The sequence below is a fragment of the Photinus pyralis genome, unplaced genomic scaffold (assembly GCF_008802855.1).
Source record: "Photinus pyralis isolate 1611_PpyrPB1 unplaced genomic scaffold, Ppyr1.3 Ppyr1.4_LG6, whole genome shotgun sequence".
Lineage (NCBI taxonomy): Eukaryota > Metazoa > Arthropoda > Insecta > Coleoptera > Lampyridae > Photinus > Photinus pyralis.
The window spans coordinates 35,521,300-35,538,221 of record NW_022170663.1 but is presented as its reverse complement, the minus strand read 5'-3'; the positions used below and the strand labels follow the sequence as shown (position 1 = coordinate 35,538,221).

At 36.9% G+C, this 16,922-nt stretch overlaps 2 protein-coding genes across 6 annotated transcripts in view; both read right to left on the bottom strand.

Moving 5' to 3' along the window:
* Positions 1-257: 257 nt before the first annotated feature.
* Positions 258-2,083, bottom strand: LOC116173885 (protein disulfide-isomerase-like). Its single transcript, XM_031491611.1, has 4 exons — positions 1,840-2,083; positions 1,507-1,704; positions 1,189-1,457; positions 258-1,140 (listed from the first exon to the last, which is right to left on the bottom strand). The coding sequence occupies exons 1-4, from the start codon at positions 2,018-2,020 to the stop codon at positions 316-318; spliced, it is 1,473 nt and encodes a 490-aa protein (XP_031347471.1). The 5' UTR covers positions 2,021-2,083; the 3' UTR covers positions 258-315.
* A 2,409-nt stretch (positions 2,084-4,492) lies between these two features.
* LOC116173971 overlaps positions 4,493-16,922 on the bottom strand; it is a 61,248-nt gene continuing 48,818 nt past the window's right edge. For 3 of the 5 annotated variants that reach the window (XM_031491714.1, XM_031491715.1, XM_031491717.1), the window contains 9 exons: positions 16,624-16,885; positions 16,415-16,578; positions 16,062-16,367; positions 15,892-16,013; positions 15,731-15,784; positions 11,246-12,358; positions 10,947-11,082; positions 10,644-10,888; positions 4,493-5,850 (listed from right to left, as the gene is read on the bottom strand). In XM_031491714.1, the coding sequence (XP_031347574.1) occupies positions 5,575-5,850; positions 10,644-10,888; positions 10,947-11,082; positions 11,246-12,358; positions 15,731-15,784; positions 15,892-16,013; positions 16,062-16,367; positions 16,415-16,578; positions 16,624-16,885 (2,678 nt within the window). In that variant the 3' untranslated portion in view covers positions 4,493-5,574. The remainder of the gene's footprint in view (positions 5,851-10,643; positions 10,889-10,946; positions 11,083-11,245; positions 12,359-15,730; positions 15,785-15,891; positions 16,014-16,061; positions 16,368-16,414; positions 16,579-16,623; positions 16,886-16,922) is intronic. The other 2 variants (XM_031491718.1, XM_031491719.1) reach the window with 2 other exon arrangements.

Sequence of the window (16,922 nt, the reverse complement as noted above, 5' to 3'; positions counted from 1 at the left end):
CCTTAAATGTAGCTACGAGTAATCCACGCGTGGTTGTGTAGAAAATAAAATTCAGAGTAATGTGATTGCTGCAATTATTACATTGGAAATTAAACAAATTTTGGTAAATGCAATAACTTGAAAACTAGGTACCTACATACCTACCAACTGTTAATAGCGTTAATAGCGAAAAAAGAAGTACACCTACACAAGGAAATGCTCAAAAATTTGAGGGAGCATCCACAACGCAACCAACATACCTATTAAAACGCACATTAGACACTTAAAAAAAATATATTGTATTCATCAAATGCATCATGAAAAGTGTACTACAAGTTAAAGCTCCTCTTTAACCGCCTTACTTTCCTCTCTGCTTGAGTTTACAAACTGAATTATTTTGTCAAAATTAGGCTTGCCCTTGTAAGGAACAACACGATTGTCGCCCTTCTTGTAAAGTAAAACCTCCGGTTCCTTACGAAACGGTTTCTTATCAAACTCGTTTAAATCTACGTTGATTTTTCCTACAATAATACCAGGTTGATCGCGGTAATATTCTCCGAGCCGGTAAAAAACGTCGGTCCAAACACCACATTTTTCGCACTCATCCCCGTAGAAGAGGACAAGAACGTCGACAGACGGATCGTGGGCGACCCTCGCAAAATTAGAACCCACTAAAGTGTAGACGTCTGACTTGTTCCAGTCATCCTTAAGTTCCTCGCTTAGTAAAAACCTTGGCAGACGTTTCGAGTTAAAGTCTTGAAAAAATCTTTGGAGATTATCTCCTGTAAGAGGTGCGTCCATTTTGTACTTCTCCGCATTATTTTTGTGACTTGCGATGACAACCGTTGGCGTGTCCTGAAGTCGCAATTTAAAAAACTCCAAAGTATCCATGTTGCTTTTATCATCCGTGTTGATTAAAAGAAATGTCATACTTTTTCTGTATTCTCGAGCGAAAGGTTTCAGCAGCTCGACCACGCTGTCAGTGGTTGGGGCTTTTTTCGACGCGAAAAGAAGCACGAATGTTTGTACCTGTCCTTGAAAAATGGTGTCCGCGTTCTTTTCGTTTAACTCCGTGATTAGCAATGAAGATTCAATTTTAACGAACGTCTGAACGTTTTCTAAGGTTAATTCTTCATCAAACACCGCCTTGTTGTAATCAAACTGAAAGTGTCTCAAACGTTAATTGTTAATAAGTTGTGCTTTCCTTACGTTTTTAAACAACACAATTGGATGGGATGCATTACCAAATTTCGAACGAGATTCTCGATCAAAGGAGAATGTAAATGGGGGACGTTCGAAACTGTCTGCAATTTTTAAAAATTTCTTCAACTGCTCAGAAGGTCCCTCAAAGAAGCCTATGATAACCATATCTTCACCTATCACGGTTTTGGTAGCTTCCTGAATGGTGCGAAGTTCTCGGGCTGAAGGCCTCACTTGGTCTTTCAGCCATGATGCAATTTTCTTTGAGTTTCGGTTACCTTTAAGTACGTGACTTTAAAACGTGGAAGACCTTCGGAAAAAAATTACCGTGATACTTCAACGGGGTGCCCCGCCTGAACAGTTGCAACACCGGAAAACCTAAAATATGGTACTTTGCTCGTAGTTCAATTTCATCGGACGCGTTAATTTTTGCCAACTTAACGGGTATCTTTAGGTTAGATGTCTCTTTGGCTGCTTTAGTAAATTCCGGTTCGAGTTCTTGGCTATCCTTACACCATGGCGCATCTAAAAGTATTGGTCAGTTTTATGCGGAAGAAGCATTGCTACAATGTAGTTGTGCTAATTATGGAATTAAAAAGCTATGGAGATAAGCATTCTTGAATTGAATTAAAAGTGTCAAAGATAAGTATTAATACTTACAGAACATAACAAAAATGTATTCATTTCCTGTTATTGCCCTTTCGAAATTGTCCTTATCTAAGATCAAAATGCCGCTTTCTATTTTAATTCCATCACTTGTTGAGGTAGTTATAAAGGTAGTAAGTGAGCATAATAGCAGCATTAAACATTTCTCAAACATCTTTGTACTGACTAATTGCATATCAATTCAGACCAATAGCAAAAACGATTACATTAGAATATTCTACGTATGCAAATAACAACCCCGTCCTAATGTGCATATACTTGCGCCGAATGCCCCACCACAGATGACGTATGTATATACGTACGTTGAGGGGACTTGCTACTTGTTGAATACAAATATGATCTTTTGTTAATAGACCTGTTTTGAATTGTTTTATCGTATTGCTTACGGTGCGTCCACGTGAACACACAAATAAATACTTAATAAAACAATGTAAATACATAGCAAACACATTACAACAAACAAACATGATTCAGTCAAGGTACTCCTACTCATAAATCAAAGTTTGGAGCACGTTATGCTTTAATAAACCAACATCAACATTTAGGCAAAATATAAAGAATATAACAAATTGTGACATGAAATTCAAAGATTTGTAGTGTAGTTACTTAACCGCCAGGTTCTACGCTAACTTCACACTACAAGAACACGGAAATAAACCCGGCAACGTTTAAAAATGGCCACTCGAATGAAGATTCCCTCCAAAATTAAACAAGATCCCGCTTAAATTTGAAAAGTGGCAAGTGATAAAAAAACATCTAAGGCAGGGCCCCCTTCCGTTAGATGTAAACAACGCTTTGACCTGAAGCACAGTACGGAAGGTACGTAAAATAAAACACTGAAATTGTGAAAAGTTTGTTTAATAATGATCATAATTATTAAGATTGTGAAAGCCCAGAAATTTAAGTCGAAATAAATTACATTGCAAAAATACACTTTGAAAATGGTAGTTCACCGAATAAAAATAGAAATCGGCTGGGGAAAAAAGGACTTACCAATAAAAAAAACAAGCCCTCAAATTAATATTAAATATTGTGTACTTAAATTAATTGTTTGTAATGATGTGAATGCGTAACATAAAATTATAACATCACAAAAAGTAGCATGTAGACTTCAAGAGGTAACTTATAGGTTAAAAACAAGTTTTGGAAATTATGAGTCAAGTAAGCAGGTACCAAGATTCTAAAAGGGTGAAACACACAGGATGTGACTCATCTTTGGTGCATAATAAAGTCCTTTTGTTAAAAGCAAGATAGAAAATTACATGGCCTTGTGGGAAAATTTAACTATGGTAAAAATATGTGGAAATGATTGAATCGCCACTCATATATCACACGTAGATTCTAAACCGAAGAGTTTTGATTAGCATAATCTCGCCCCCGCAAGATAGGTAGCGTCGCCCCTCGTTCGGGGTTTCTAGCCTACAGTTGAATGTCGAAGACAATCACGGAATTAGGTGTCCTAGCTCAATTTTGACTACACTTTTTACCACCCCCGTAACTGCTTCGGCGGCAAGATGTGCTAAATTATATTTTTTTCATTCAGCGCTAGTAGTAAAAAGCTAAACACTTGTCTAAATGGTAGTAGTCGATGGGGAAAAAATTAGCTTTATACTATTTTTTTCCTTCAACGGGTGTTTTACGACACAGGTTGACTGGACTACAAGTGCCTATTCCTGAAACCATCGAAATCCACAAACTTTTTTGCTGTTGCCATCACAGTGTCCTTAATTTTATCCATCTCAGGTGCCTTACTCACTGTCTAACTTGTAGTTTTCTTCCAGTTATTACCAGAATACAAACCGTTTCGTTAGTACATAAATAAATACTATTGTTTATTTTCTTTATATCATTGGACTTGAGGCTAACAAATTTTAGTAAGAACTCGTCGAAGTATCCGAATACCAGAAGACAATCCAGCGCATCGAATTTGAAAAGCAACTAATGTTGTAGGGTGGAGTTGGGCGCTTCGAGTAGGTATGATCTCCACGGCGGCATTGAAGGTGCTGGAGATGGGTTGGTAGATGTAATTCTTTGGAATAGAAACAATTCCAAACAAGTAGGGCTGTTCTACGTGCAGCCTTTTTGAGGTGAAGTTTTTAAATGAAATGATGGTTTTGTTGGATAGATAAAATCACAGACAAAATTAATGATAATCGGAAGCTTACTGCCACTTAGGCAACCAAACTTACACAATCTAAAATTGCAACGTGGAAGTGCAAGTTTTCCGGCGGGGATTCGTGTGGGAGGGTTCGCACGCCGTCGCGCATTGTCGTGTTTGCTTCGGCGTTTCTTCGCCGCTGCCTTGATATAAACGCTACAGCAGGCAGCAGGTGGGGCCTTTTGTCCCAATGGCTACACTTGACAGTGACGGCGTATTTTGAATTGCAGATTTCACAATTTGAATTAAATGCGTTGTCAATATGTTCACCTGTTTGTATGCCAAAACAAAACTTTTATCTTTCTTAAGCATTTCTCTACACGTTATGATTTTACATTAATGCAATAGACACAGTTACACTATGAAGAAGCTGTAAAAGAACTATAAATAAAAAGTTAACACAAACCACGTCTTTACAAATTGGTTATTATTTATATTGAACTCTATACATTGTTTAAAATATTTATAATTAAATATAAAATTTAAACAAATCACAATTAGGTACATGTGAATAAAATAAGCTGCCAGTAAAAACAAATTTGATATGTGTAAACTGATAACTCAAATTGAGCAAATAAATTATAATGAAATTAAACATATTTGGTCCCAAATAAAAACTGTGCACTATGTGTAGAAATATATGTGACTCGAGTTTTGTACTATTAATTAATTAACACAAAATTTAAAGATAACAAATGCGCATTAGTCGCTTTTAGCTAGAAACAATTAAAAAATTTAAGAATACTGCAGCAGCAATTTACATTAATAATTAAAATAATCATCTAAAACAAACAAGAACAAAAAAAATTTAAAAACTCAATAAATTAGTACTTTACAAAGATCACAAATTAAAATTATGAGCTAAAATTGAAAAAAGGAACAATAGAAGCAAGGCGCAGAGTAATCATTTCCAAACACCCTGTGTATGGCGGAAAATCTAAGTACCGAATTAATACAGTTAAAGATTTTAGTACCGTTACATTAAAGAGTATGCAACATTTACCTCAGTACACGAACTTTATTCCTAATCAAGTTTAAAAATAATTATAAAAATCTATATACAGTGTGATTGACAGCTATCTTACATTTTTAGTGAATCTAATACAAATGGTTTAAATAAATTGGTGATGCACATTAAAAAATTTCATTCGTCAATAAATAAAAGTGATGTATAAATTTAAAACGTTAATTTAAATCAATCGCAGTGTATACAGCAAATTGTTTAGAATACTCAGTATACGATGCGTACAAAGTTAACGCAATTCTAATAGTAACCACGAGCACTACTTGTAGCCTACAACTAAGAATCGCCACTTCTAAAACACGTAAGTATCATTGTGGTTACACTTTTGACTAAATCCTCGCATCCAATCGGCCTTAACTCTACTACATAACCTCCCACTTGTAAATAGTTAACATACTTTCTTAAACGTTATTTAATATGGCAGGTCTGGTACAAAAACAGTATGCACCAATAATCTACTATACCTTACACTATAACCATTTACAAGTCAATATTTGGCTTTAAACAATAATATTAATTAATTTAGTCCTATGCGCACAAAAAATATTTATTTCTTCTTACTAGCCTTCTCCGCCATCTTATCCGCCTTCTTCTGCAACTTCTCCTTCTCCTTCCTGTCTTTCTCGATCTGCTTCCGTTCCTTTTCGGCCTGCATCTTTAGGTCCTTTATCTTTCGTTTGAGCCGATTTTTATCGTCACCGCAAATGCCCAGTATCTTAAAATCGGCCGAGGTTAGTTGCATGAGAGCGGTACCGTTCACTTGCAGTTCGAGGAATTTCGTTATGTGCTGCTCGAGGCCGAGCGCTAGCAGCCAATGGCACACCTGAATCATAAGAGTCAATAATAACATGTCAACAACGAATGGAGATTTTTTGGTTTTAATTGCCTTTGCCGTTTCTCCAAAAACAGAGATTACGGTTTTTTCTTTATGGATGATACAGGTTTGGATTATTTAATTTTCATTTGAAGTTAATAACAAACAAAAACTGCCCTGAAGTTTTATGGAAATTGTGCAAAGTGGATTTTGCCATATTTTAAAAAAGTTATTTTAGTGTGTATAATGTATACAGGGTGGTGACTTGCGCAACGCATCATAGGAATTTCAATGTAAAATTCATAACATGCGATTATTGGCTCCCCAAATTATTTTAGAGCAAAAATGTATTAAGGTTTTTTGTAGAAACAAATTTTTTACGTCAATAAACCGTATTAGTTTTCAATTTTTTGCATAATAAAGACGGAAAATTGGAAAAATAAAACCCCCATCTTATCAATAATCTGTGATGCCATGGAATTTTCTAAAACAAAAAGATATCCAATTATCAATTAGCAGCCGTTCGAAATGGATTTTATGATCGACTTGGTTACTGTCTTGCATTTAATGGGGACTTATTCGAACATTTATTGTAAATTGTTGTATTAGGAAACCGTTTTTAGTAATTTGGTTTTTCTATATGTTGAATTCGCTGTTCTAAATATAATACTTTTTGATAGAATTTGATTTGTTTTATAGCAGACATTCCATGGCATGACGGATATTGGCGTAGCTTTTTCTATTATAAAATTCCATGGCATCACAGATTATTGAAAAGATGGGGGTTTTATTTTTCCAATTTTCCGTCTTTATTATGCAAAAAATTGAAAACTAATACGGTTTATTGACGTAAAAAATTTGTTTCTACAAAAAACCTTAATACATTTTTGCTCTAAAATAATTTGGGGAGCCAATAATCGCATGTTATGAATTTTACATTGAAATCCCTATGATGCGTTACGCAAGTCACCACCCTGTATATAAAAGGCAATATTTGTCTGACTGTCTCTCTACTTGATGTTGGGCGTTCACAGCTTTGGACAAACCCACACCAAATTTGCCACAAGATCTGAACGAAAGTTATATACAAAAATGAACCTTCTGCAACCTTCATCTTCCTAGTACAGTAAAAGGAGAGCACCCTGTACAAAGTTAGAATGGTAGAATGTTAAGATTATGGAAGAGGGGGACTGATAATGTCCTACCAAAGGCAATGCTGTGCGTTGAAGCAAATTTTCATGTGTGCTCAACTGTGTTTGCATTTTGTTTACTCCTTCAGCCGTTTAGGCGATACGCGATTGTAAACATACGAATTCACTTTGTTGTTATTTTCTGATAATTGTATGTCTATCTCTAACTCTAAAATTGGGTTATTGTCGATTCATCTAATCGTTAATAGTTTGTTTTGTGTGTTTGGCAGTTTTACCGTTATCGAAGCTTTTTGAAAAGACAGTCAGTCTTTTTAATTGTAAGGTTTTGTGAAAGGAAGTTAAGAATGTTTCAAGAGAATTAAGTCGTCGCGATTAATGATAAAAGTGAATAGTCTGTGTGTTTTGTCATTCGTGCGTTTATCGGTTAAATGCAAGGTTGTTTTTTCCATCATCAAAGAGAAAATTTTACATGTACTAATAATATATTCATTGTGCAAGTACATTAAAAGTAATGTTTACACGCGTTATAAAAGCAGAACAATACATATAAACATAAAATATAAAACGTAAACTTCAAGAAACATCAAAATGTATAATTTAACGTCAATGTTAAGAAAATCTTTAATATTGTACAAGGGCTTTTCAGTTAAAAATGCCTTTATTTTGTTTTTGAAAGTATTTATATTTACTGATAGAAAAACAAGGTCCGTGTCGTCCAAATCGAAAATTAAGTGCAAGTAAGAAAGTGAAGTTTTGAATTACTAACACTTGAAGGTAATTAAGATTTCTTTAATTGTTTCAATCGATCCCTTGTTGTGTGGTATCTGTCTATAGACGCTGAATGCCTCATTTATTGGTGAACGTTAAATAAATTTTATTTTGTTTGTAAATGATCTATTGTGTGTTTAATCGAACCCAAATTACGATCCAGATAAGAGTTCTCATGTCAAATTTGTCTATTTGTGCCCAGGATTATGTGAGAAGGGAAGTCAATTTAAGTCTTATCGAGATTTTTCTTAGTAGCGGATGTCGAGCGTGCCTTGGAAAAATTATAATTAGTTAGTTTGCCATTGCCATTGCACATAGCAATCTACACAGACACTATTATACATTCAGTGCTTTTTAGTAACCCAAGGCACAAAGTGGTCTGATTACTTTCAAAAGATATAAAACAAAAACAGTGTATGATGAATGAAGACTTCCATTTCTTTGCTGCAGGCCGTACTAAAGCAGCACATATAATTACCAAAAAAAATTATCAGTCCTCGTGTGAGATCGAAGGGATTGTATTTTTGTATGGAAGATCAGTATTCTATTAGACAGTTTTGACTCCACCATCAATAATATCTTGTCGAAGGCTACCACATTCACTTTATCGATACCCGCTTCTCACTTCCCATGCACCTGCAAGTCGGTACACAGTTCCGACGTCACGTTCACTCCCAATTCGCATTTTGCCAGATTCCACTAAAAACCCGGGCCAAAATTATACGCATTTGTTGGGAACTTCTCATAGCCCGAGCTTCTATTGGCGACATGAGAAAGAGAAACCGCGATTCGAGCTCTAAGAATCGTACGGGCGCCCAGAGTCGACTACCCCTCGAAGCGCGCAGTGCAAAAGGTAGTTCATTTCGCCCCTAGGACGTTGACAAGATCATTCTGACGATGTCTACTTGAAAACCATAGGAGAAAAATTGTATTAGAAGATAGGAAAGATCTGAAAAATCTCCCGGTTAGAATAACACGCGCGGGGATGGCGCCCAGATGTCGTCGACCCCACATCATGTACACCCGTCCCTAAAGTTGTTAATTACGCGGTCCCGTTAGGTACATGTACACTCCTCGTCTTTTTACAAGCGTTCTTCTACGGGCTCGCATTTACTGCCAACCAGCCAGCCAGCCAAAGTGAGATTAAAAGCTACATTTTTACAAATAAATTTGCAAAAATGCGCTAAAAATTTAATGTTCATGGTTGAATTTTTAATGAACATTACACTAGAACAAAAAACCTGCTTTAATTGTACAAATGAAGTTAAATATTCTAGCGTTTTAGCTAGAGAATTTGAAATTTCACATATGTCTGTATTGAATTTGCCAATTCAGAGGAAATGCGTAAAGTTCCAGTAACTGAAAAGACACTATAAAACTACTTTAAAGACAGTTTTACAGTTAATAAGTCGAATCCACTAAACAAATCAGATGAATAGTATATAACTACTATACTGCATTCATGGAAGGCAGTAGATGGCGCTGTGTTTGAAGATAAGCACACACAGGAAAAATGTAAAACAGCACCAAAGTAGAAATATCCAGCACTGCGAACAGAAATAAATCACACGATTTCACACTTGGATTTTGGACGTTAACAGCTAATGACAGTTTAACAGTTTAATTAGCAATAGAAAGTACTATCTTACAAAATTCCTTACTCGTTTTATTTTGCAGCGTAATACTGACTCGTGCTTAACCAATCACAGTGAAGGTCAAAGCCTTCTACCGCGTCTTTCTTAAAATGAAGTTTCTTTTGTTTACACTGCTGTCAAATTTGTGTGTAAGGTGGGTTGCATAACTGTCAGGCATATCAATGCATTGACTTGTATATTTAAGAATTGAACATGGGAGATTTGTATGTTCAAAGTTAAAATTTACGCAAGAGGGAGGAGGACCTTTAAGCGTTACTTGGTCTACTGTCCAGAGCCACCATCAGCTTGAACTGGTCCTATTTCAATATACTGACAGAATCTCAAATGTTCAGCTTCCCTTACCACACTTTATGGGTCAAAACCTACTGTTGCTATGCTTAATAGTGTCCTTGCAGCTATTCCTGATCGGGTGTGCACTTTTATAACTGGGAACAGTGCTCCTGTTGCCACGTTCCGTTCTAGTTATTTTGTTAATATCAAAAAATCCATATTACATGGTTACAATCACTGTTACTTATAATTTACTAATATTTACTATATTATAAGCTGCCCTGCATTGCGGCTGAAACAAGAAGAGAAATGCTTTCCCTTCTTACATTCATAAATATGAATCAAGTGTGAGGTGGCTTGGAGGCATTTAGGAATGGGCAACTCATAATCAAGAGATATAATTCAAATAAAGCCTAACTGAGCAATGGACTTTGGACCAGCCTTTTATCTAAATTCGGAATCCAACGAACACTTTCTTTAAGTCTTATCCTTTCCTTGCTCTCCTTTTAACCACCCCAAAATAATTATAAAGATGCTTCTGTTGTTTAGGGTTATCCATTCTACTACAACATTAAAAAACAATCAACATGTGAGGCACAACATTTCACTTTTTCACAAATCAGGGCACATCATTTTACCAGGCAAAAATCAAGTGACAGAGAGTTGAGCCATTTTTTTTTCTGATCAACTTGAATGCGCAAAAAGTACCTGGCATGAGGTACACACATTTTTGCCTCATGGTAAATGGCAGGAACATCAACTTATAATTGTTTTACTTTTCGTTTCACAATAATTCTTTGTGCATAGTAATTCGGCGACACGCGTTTTCAGGTTATGACATCAAAGTCATGCGTTATTCCGGATGTTTATGATTTTTCAGGCTTTAAAGTTTTTTTCAAGAAAATTTAAAAGTCAGAAACATCATAACCTACATGTGCCCCGATTTCGAGCAACTCACCTGTTCTTTGCTCCACTCTGAAACCGGAGCGGATTGCCAAAAATGTGAGCCTCGCTTCTCGCTACTAATACTCGAACAAGATAAACTGAGATCAGAGGGATGTGTCCACGACGAATCATGTCTAGAAGGAGAAACCGAACCCGACGATAAACTGGAGGGCGACGGCGGCGTGGGCGACGTAGCGCCCTGCTGTTGCCAAGGCGTCGTACCTGGGGGTGATAGTGTTACTGGCACAACTTTTTTCACTGGAATAAAAATTGACTTTCTCAAGCAACTACTTTGCCCAGCGGACAAGCAACTCACCCCGAGCATTCGCTTCGCTTACTGCTTGCCTTATCTCCTCTAGTAAGTGTTGCGCCGTTTTGTTTTTTTCGCTCAAATCGTCCGTCGAATTGCTCACGCTCTCGCTACCTATTCGTTTCTCTCTTTCGGCCAGTACCTAAAATAATAACAGATCACATTTTACACCTTCTGAGACAGTGCAACAATACTGTCTTGATCGCCTAAAAGCACTTGTTTTTCACATTGAGCCTATGCTGAACCGCGCTCATTCCATATACCAAATGGTATTACTACCTTAAATGAAATTGATTAATACTTACTTGCTTTAACTGCTCCGCAAGCGACGGCGGCGGACAAAACCCTAAACTCGCACTCTTATTCGGAACTCCTAGCCAAGGATCCGGACTACTTTGGTGCTGGTGAGTGGTACCCTTTTGTACTCTGGCATACAAAACATTTGTATTCATATGCTGATTATTTTGCTGTACACTATATGTTTGATTCTGTGAATTGTACTGTGAGGTTTGCTGATTTGTATACTGAACACTATTTTGTGAATATCCGTAATGGTTTTGCACACTATAAATTGCACTTTGGGAGTTATTGCACTGCGACTGCTCTGTGCTTAACGTGCTAGGCCTTATGACACTATTATTATATTTTGTTTCGGACGTATAACCATCATTTTGATTTAGGGAACCAATCTCCGAGAGATCGTCTGTCGAATTGTAACTCTCATCGAGACCGTAGTCTGAGCTACTGTTACTAAGAGATCCTTTTTTACCACTTGGTAGCTGCCTATTCGCCAAGGCGCCTCTGTTTGCCAGCTCCGCTTTACTTTTACTAGCCGATATGTCTAGAAGTTCGTGAGGGGGCACTGCTTTATCGAACTCTTCTTTAATTGGCAACTTTCGTTCGACCGTAGCGGTCTTGTCGCCATCTTCCGGACTTGTATCCGATATTTCGGTGTCGGATAATTCGGCGTCTAAAGTTTGAAAAAGCGGCTTGGGAGGTTGCCGCCTCATCAATTGCGGCGTGAGTTGCTTGAGTGAGATGCTATCGTACGGTAAACCAACGGGGACCCCCGCCTTCTGTTGCGTATCCAGTAAATCCTGTTCCAGCGCGATTATTCGATCTTTAAGATTTTTGACTAACGAATTATACTCTGTATCCTTCTCCTGCAAGAGCTGCTGATAAAATTCTTCCCTGTGAATCATATCCAACTCTCGCTGCTGAAATTCGCGAACGATGCGTTTTGCTTTGGTGTATTTCTTTTCGAGCACTACGTACTGGCCTTGAGACTGTTCCAGCATATTCTGATATGTGATGACTTCCTTTCTCGAAACGTTCAATTTATTTTCGGCTTCTTTTAGTTTTTGATGGGTCTGTTTCAACTTGTCTGAACTATCATCGATTCCATTCTGTTCCATTAGCTACATAAATTTGATATATTGTAATTTTAATGTACACAATGGCTACCAAATGACCCAATAATTTTGCACTAAGAACTAATTCAAAAATTTGGGATCACTTGGCATATCAACTCACATTATTTTGTCAAGCATGCATGCAAAATGATACTGATAACGTGTATACCACGATTTTAAATCAAAATAAATGGATTAAAAATTCCATCAATTAAAATGGTGCAGTCCGAAAAAAATTTTCAAATTACTTGCACCAAAAATTCACAATCAAATTTGACAGATACATAAGGCAATAGGTAAGCATCTTGCTTGGTTACAGCTTTGAATAATTTTTACATACAGTGATATGAAAAAATATAAGTAAAAAAAACGGAATTCAAAAAGTGAGTTAGTTTAGACGCAATATTAAATATTATTCTCGAAAAACCAATCTTCTCTTACAAATTCACAAAAATATGGATTCGATCGATCGATATCTCCATAGCCTAAAGTTCTTTTTGCTTTTTTCGCCTTTTGAAATAAAACGAAATTTAGCCCAATGGCAAAACAACAAAAAACGGAGTGTGAAGCGAAAACAATGGTGAAACAATTGAAAGTTAAATGCAGTGATGATCTCGAATTAATGGGTATGGAGGGTAATGGATAAGCATCTAGATCGTTATAACTCCGTGTCGAGTATCACCAATTGTAGTTCCGTTCAATACTCAGCGTAAATCGAGTGTATAAGTTGCAATCGCCAGTGCCAGTTCATAAAAAATTAAAGTTTGTTACGAAAAAATTACGCCAAGAGATATTTATGCGTATTCCTTTGTGCGAGTTCGAAAATCTTGTAATCGTGCAGACTCCACGCAATAAAAGACACCGTCCGCTACTACAAAAAAACGTGTTCGTAAGTCAATTCCTTTGGAAACTTTACCTCTTATTCGCGCAGTAATCGCAAGTAAAGGGGAGATGAAGATAATTCATGCGACGCACGGGAATTACAACAAAGAAAACTGTTTGAAAAAATTAAATAATAAAGTAGCTAAAGATTTTAGTGATCGACTCACTATTGAAACATCTACTAGACCGCATAATAAAAGGATTATATACTTGAATGACATGGACATATCAACATTGGCAAATGAAGCCGTGAAAGTAGAAGCAAAAGAGGACAGTAAATTTTAAGAAGTAGCATATGATTTGGGGCATTTGTGTTAAAAGTATTCCCTCTCCAAAGCTGCCGAGTCGTTTAACCATAAAAGATGTGCTAAATGGAGAATGCGAAATTCCTAATCAGCTGTATAAGTTTATGTACCATTTGATAGGAGGACCAAACACTTTAAGTGATGATTCAGACCAGGTCGCTGTATCCTTGCCAGACGCATGGAGTTGCGCACGCAATCCTTCTAGATCACTCGCACGCGCGCGCTTAAAACTAAAGATTAAAAATCTAGACAACCAATAGGGCATGTCACATTTTTCAAAAGGCAACGTAATACTGTCGAACAGAGAATAAAATAACCTCCCATTTCATAAAAAGTTCAATAATAACTTATGTTTACCTGCTTGTACCTGGCAACGCGTTTATAGTGGATATTTTCATTACTCAAAAAAATAACGACTCCATAGAAACCTCGTCCTAAGCGCATTGGATTTGTTTCATGTAGGTAATGATTGTATGTTACATTAAAATCCACTGAAACCGACGCGGGAATGCGGGAACGGAAGCGGGACGAACGCGGTAGGTATATATTTGTACAGAGGGATATGCTATGCATACCGATGCGGCGGTTCGCATGGGTTATGCTTGCATATCCAGCTGTACAAATCTCTCCCGAGTCCGTCTCGTTCCCGCCTTCGCGCGTCAGTTATGGTCCTTAACAGTCACGACCAATTGCAACAAACATCAGGTTTTAATACTGATAACTTTCTCATTGAGAGGTTTTGGATAAAAATTTGTATTTAACTTGTGTGCCGGTGCCATTGGTTCTTTATCCACTTGACACTTGACTAAACAAAATATCCGCAATGAAATAAAATCATAATTGATAGATATATAGGGTAGTGGATACGCATCTTACCGGATTAGAGCGGCGAATAATAGTGATATAACTAGGGCTAGGATTTTGATGATTTTGTATCTTTTTTTTCTGAAAGTGTGAGACATTGCTGTTATATATAAACCTGTTTCAGGATAAAGTGAATCAAATGACAGCTACTTGGTGCATTTTTTTGCATTCTTTGCCATTTTTGAGGAATGGGTCCTTTTTTGCTAATTTTTACGATATTTTTAGCATTTTTTGGAGTTTTTGTGTCTTACTTTTTTTTGCATTTTTCAGGAATAGCGCTAATTTTTTTTTATATATTACGGTATTTCTCTTGGCGAACTTATAAACCTTTGTTAACGTTTTATTTTTCATGGTCTTCTGCAGATTTCTAAAACACAATGCAATATTTTTCTTTTCTCGGTAGATCCGGGTATCTTTACCTGTTTAGAAATGAAGCCTAAAACCTCCATTATAAGCTAATGCATAGTTAACGTTTTCTTGGAACGTGTTTAAGTCATCCACAAACGAATACCCACTAAGGGATTAAATTTCTTTGAGATGCGGTAAGTGAGTCAGTACCTTACATACCTAGTTTCTACAACTGACCTGCAGAGGGTGGAAATGGACCACCAATGAAATTCCTGTCTTATCTTACCTAATTGTTTCTTAACATAATTTTGCGGTCTTATTCAGTTTCATCAATAAATTTATTTCTTATTTAAAATGCCATCTTTTTAAATTTTTGTCATTTTTGCGAGATTTTAAGTCATAATTACATTTTTTATTTTGCATTTTCGCTGATTTTTAACGTCATTAAAATCCTAGCCCTAGTCTCATTGAGAGGTTTTGGATAAAATTTTGTATTTAACTCGTGTGCCATTGGTTCTTTATCCACGTGACACTGGACTAAACGAAAATCCGCAATGAAATAAAATCATAATTGATAGATATATAGGGTAGTGGATACGCATCTTACCGGGTTCGAGCTGCAAATAATAGTGATAACTTTCTCATTGAGAGGTTTTGGATAAAAGTTTGTATTTAACTCGTGTGCCATTGGTTCTTTATCCGCTTGACACTTGACTAAACGAAAATCCGCATTGCAATAAAATCATAATTGATAGATATATAGGGTAGTGGATACGCATCTTACGGAGTTAAGAGCTGCGAATAATCTTAACATACCATTTTAATTGACGCAACTTTTTTCGAAAGTGACGAATATCTAATGCTGTTAATGTAACATAAAAGTGTGAACATCTTACGATGACAAAAAACAAACTAAAGTGATTGTTATTTGATTCATAAATGCGTGTTAGTACTACATTTACCACTGATTAAGACATACCTTCAATTTTAGTCGTGCAACTTCAAGTTCAGAAGAGTTAAGCTTCCGCTGACTCTGTGTCACAAAACACATTTCATACAAATCAGGCAATTAATAAAACAGGTGCAAAAACAAATGTTAGACTCGTTACACAAAACAAAAGAAAATTAAGGTATAGTTACCTCCTGTAGCAGCAATCGTAAAGATTCAATATCGTTAATATCTTGTCCTTCGTGTTCGTAGGTGGTCTCGTTATTCGAAGATGAGCTCACAGTACCATCAGAAATGCTGCTGTGGGCGGAACCTGAAAATGATTTGAGTTATACTCGGAAAATGTTGCAATTGATGTTACCCATCATTAGTGTGGAAGCGTCATTTTGCTGTTCAGCTTCGAGTATCCGTTGGCGCCTTTCTTCCCTCTCTTTGTCAGCCAATAATGACTGTTTAATCAGTTGAGCAACCTCACTATTTTCGGGATCTTTTTCTCTACCAATACTGAATTTTACCAAGCCGGACGTGTTCCTCAAGACACTTGCTGCATATGCTTGGGTTACGCCAACTAAACTCTTTCCGTCTACTTCAATAATTTGATCATTCACATGAATGCGCCCGTCGCGAGCCGCTGCACCATTCGACGTGATAGTTTTCACAAAAATCCCTAAATCCTCAACGTTAGGTTTATCAATTAAAAATGAGCCTAGTTACCAAGTTTCTCTAATCCAGCGTCAGCCCCCACTCCCATTCCAATTATACTTAACCCAAGTCCCTCTGGACCTTTAACCAATTCAACCGGAAAAACGTCCATCTTTTCGACACGCTTCTCCAATTCGTACTCTGCAGATGCCGCAACCGGATCAACATCCTCATTCCTAACCTTAGCATTAATAACAAGGAAGACGTCTAAGAAGCCTTACCGTCGATCGTATTCGCTAATACTGAAGGTGGAATAGACTGTAATTGGCCCCGTCGAAAACGACACCTTGGAAGGTTTACGCACGTAGACTGGAAAATCGAGATCGTCGTCATCGTCCTCCTGCGGCAGACCTGGAACTTCCATGAAGAAGTGCCCGTCCTCGTAGTAATGCACGCCGTGCTCGATACCAACGATTTTAACGCGTTCCGGTCTGAAATCCTTGCAGTTTTCCGCATTTCCATCGGAAATACTTGTAACCGAATCTAAAACCTTGCGTTTGAAACGTGCCACGTTTAAATG

Bases quoted from the DNA above. Each gene is read 5' to 3' on its own strand.
- LOC116173885 (XM_031491611.1), bottom strand. From the start codon at position 2,020: ATGCAATTAGTCAGTACAAAGATGTTTGAGAAATGTTTAATGCTGCTA. The intron at 1,705-1,839 runs GTAAGTATTAAT...CAATACTTTTAG, and splicing joins ATACATTTTTGTTATGTTCT to ATGCGCCATGGTGTAAGGAT. The intron at 1,458-1,506 runs GTAATTTTTTTC...ACGTACTTAAAG, and splicing joins CACCCCGTTGAAGTATCACG to GTAACCGAAACTCAAAGAAA.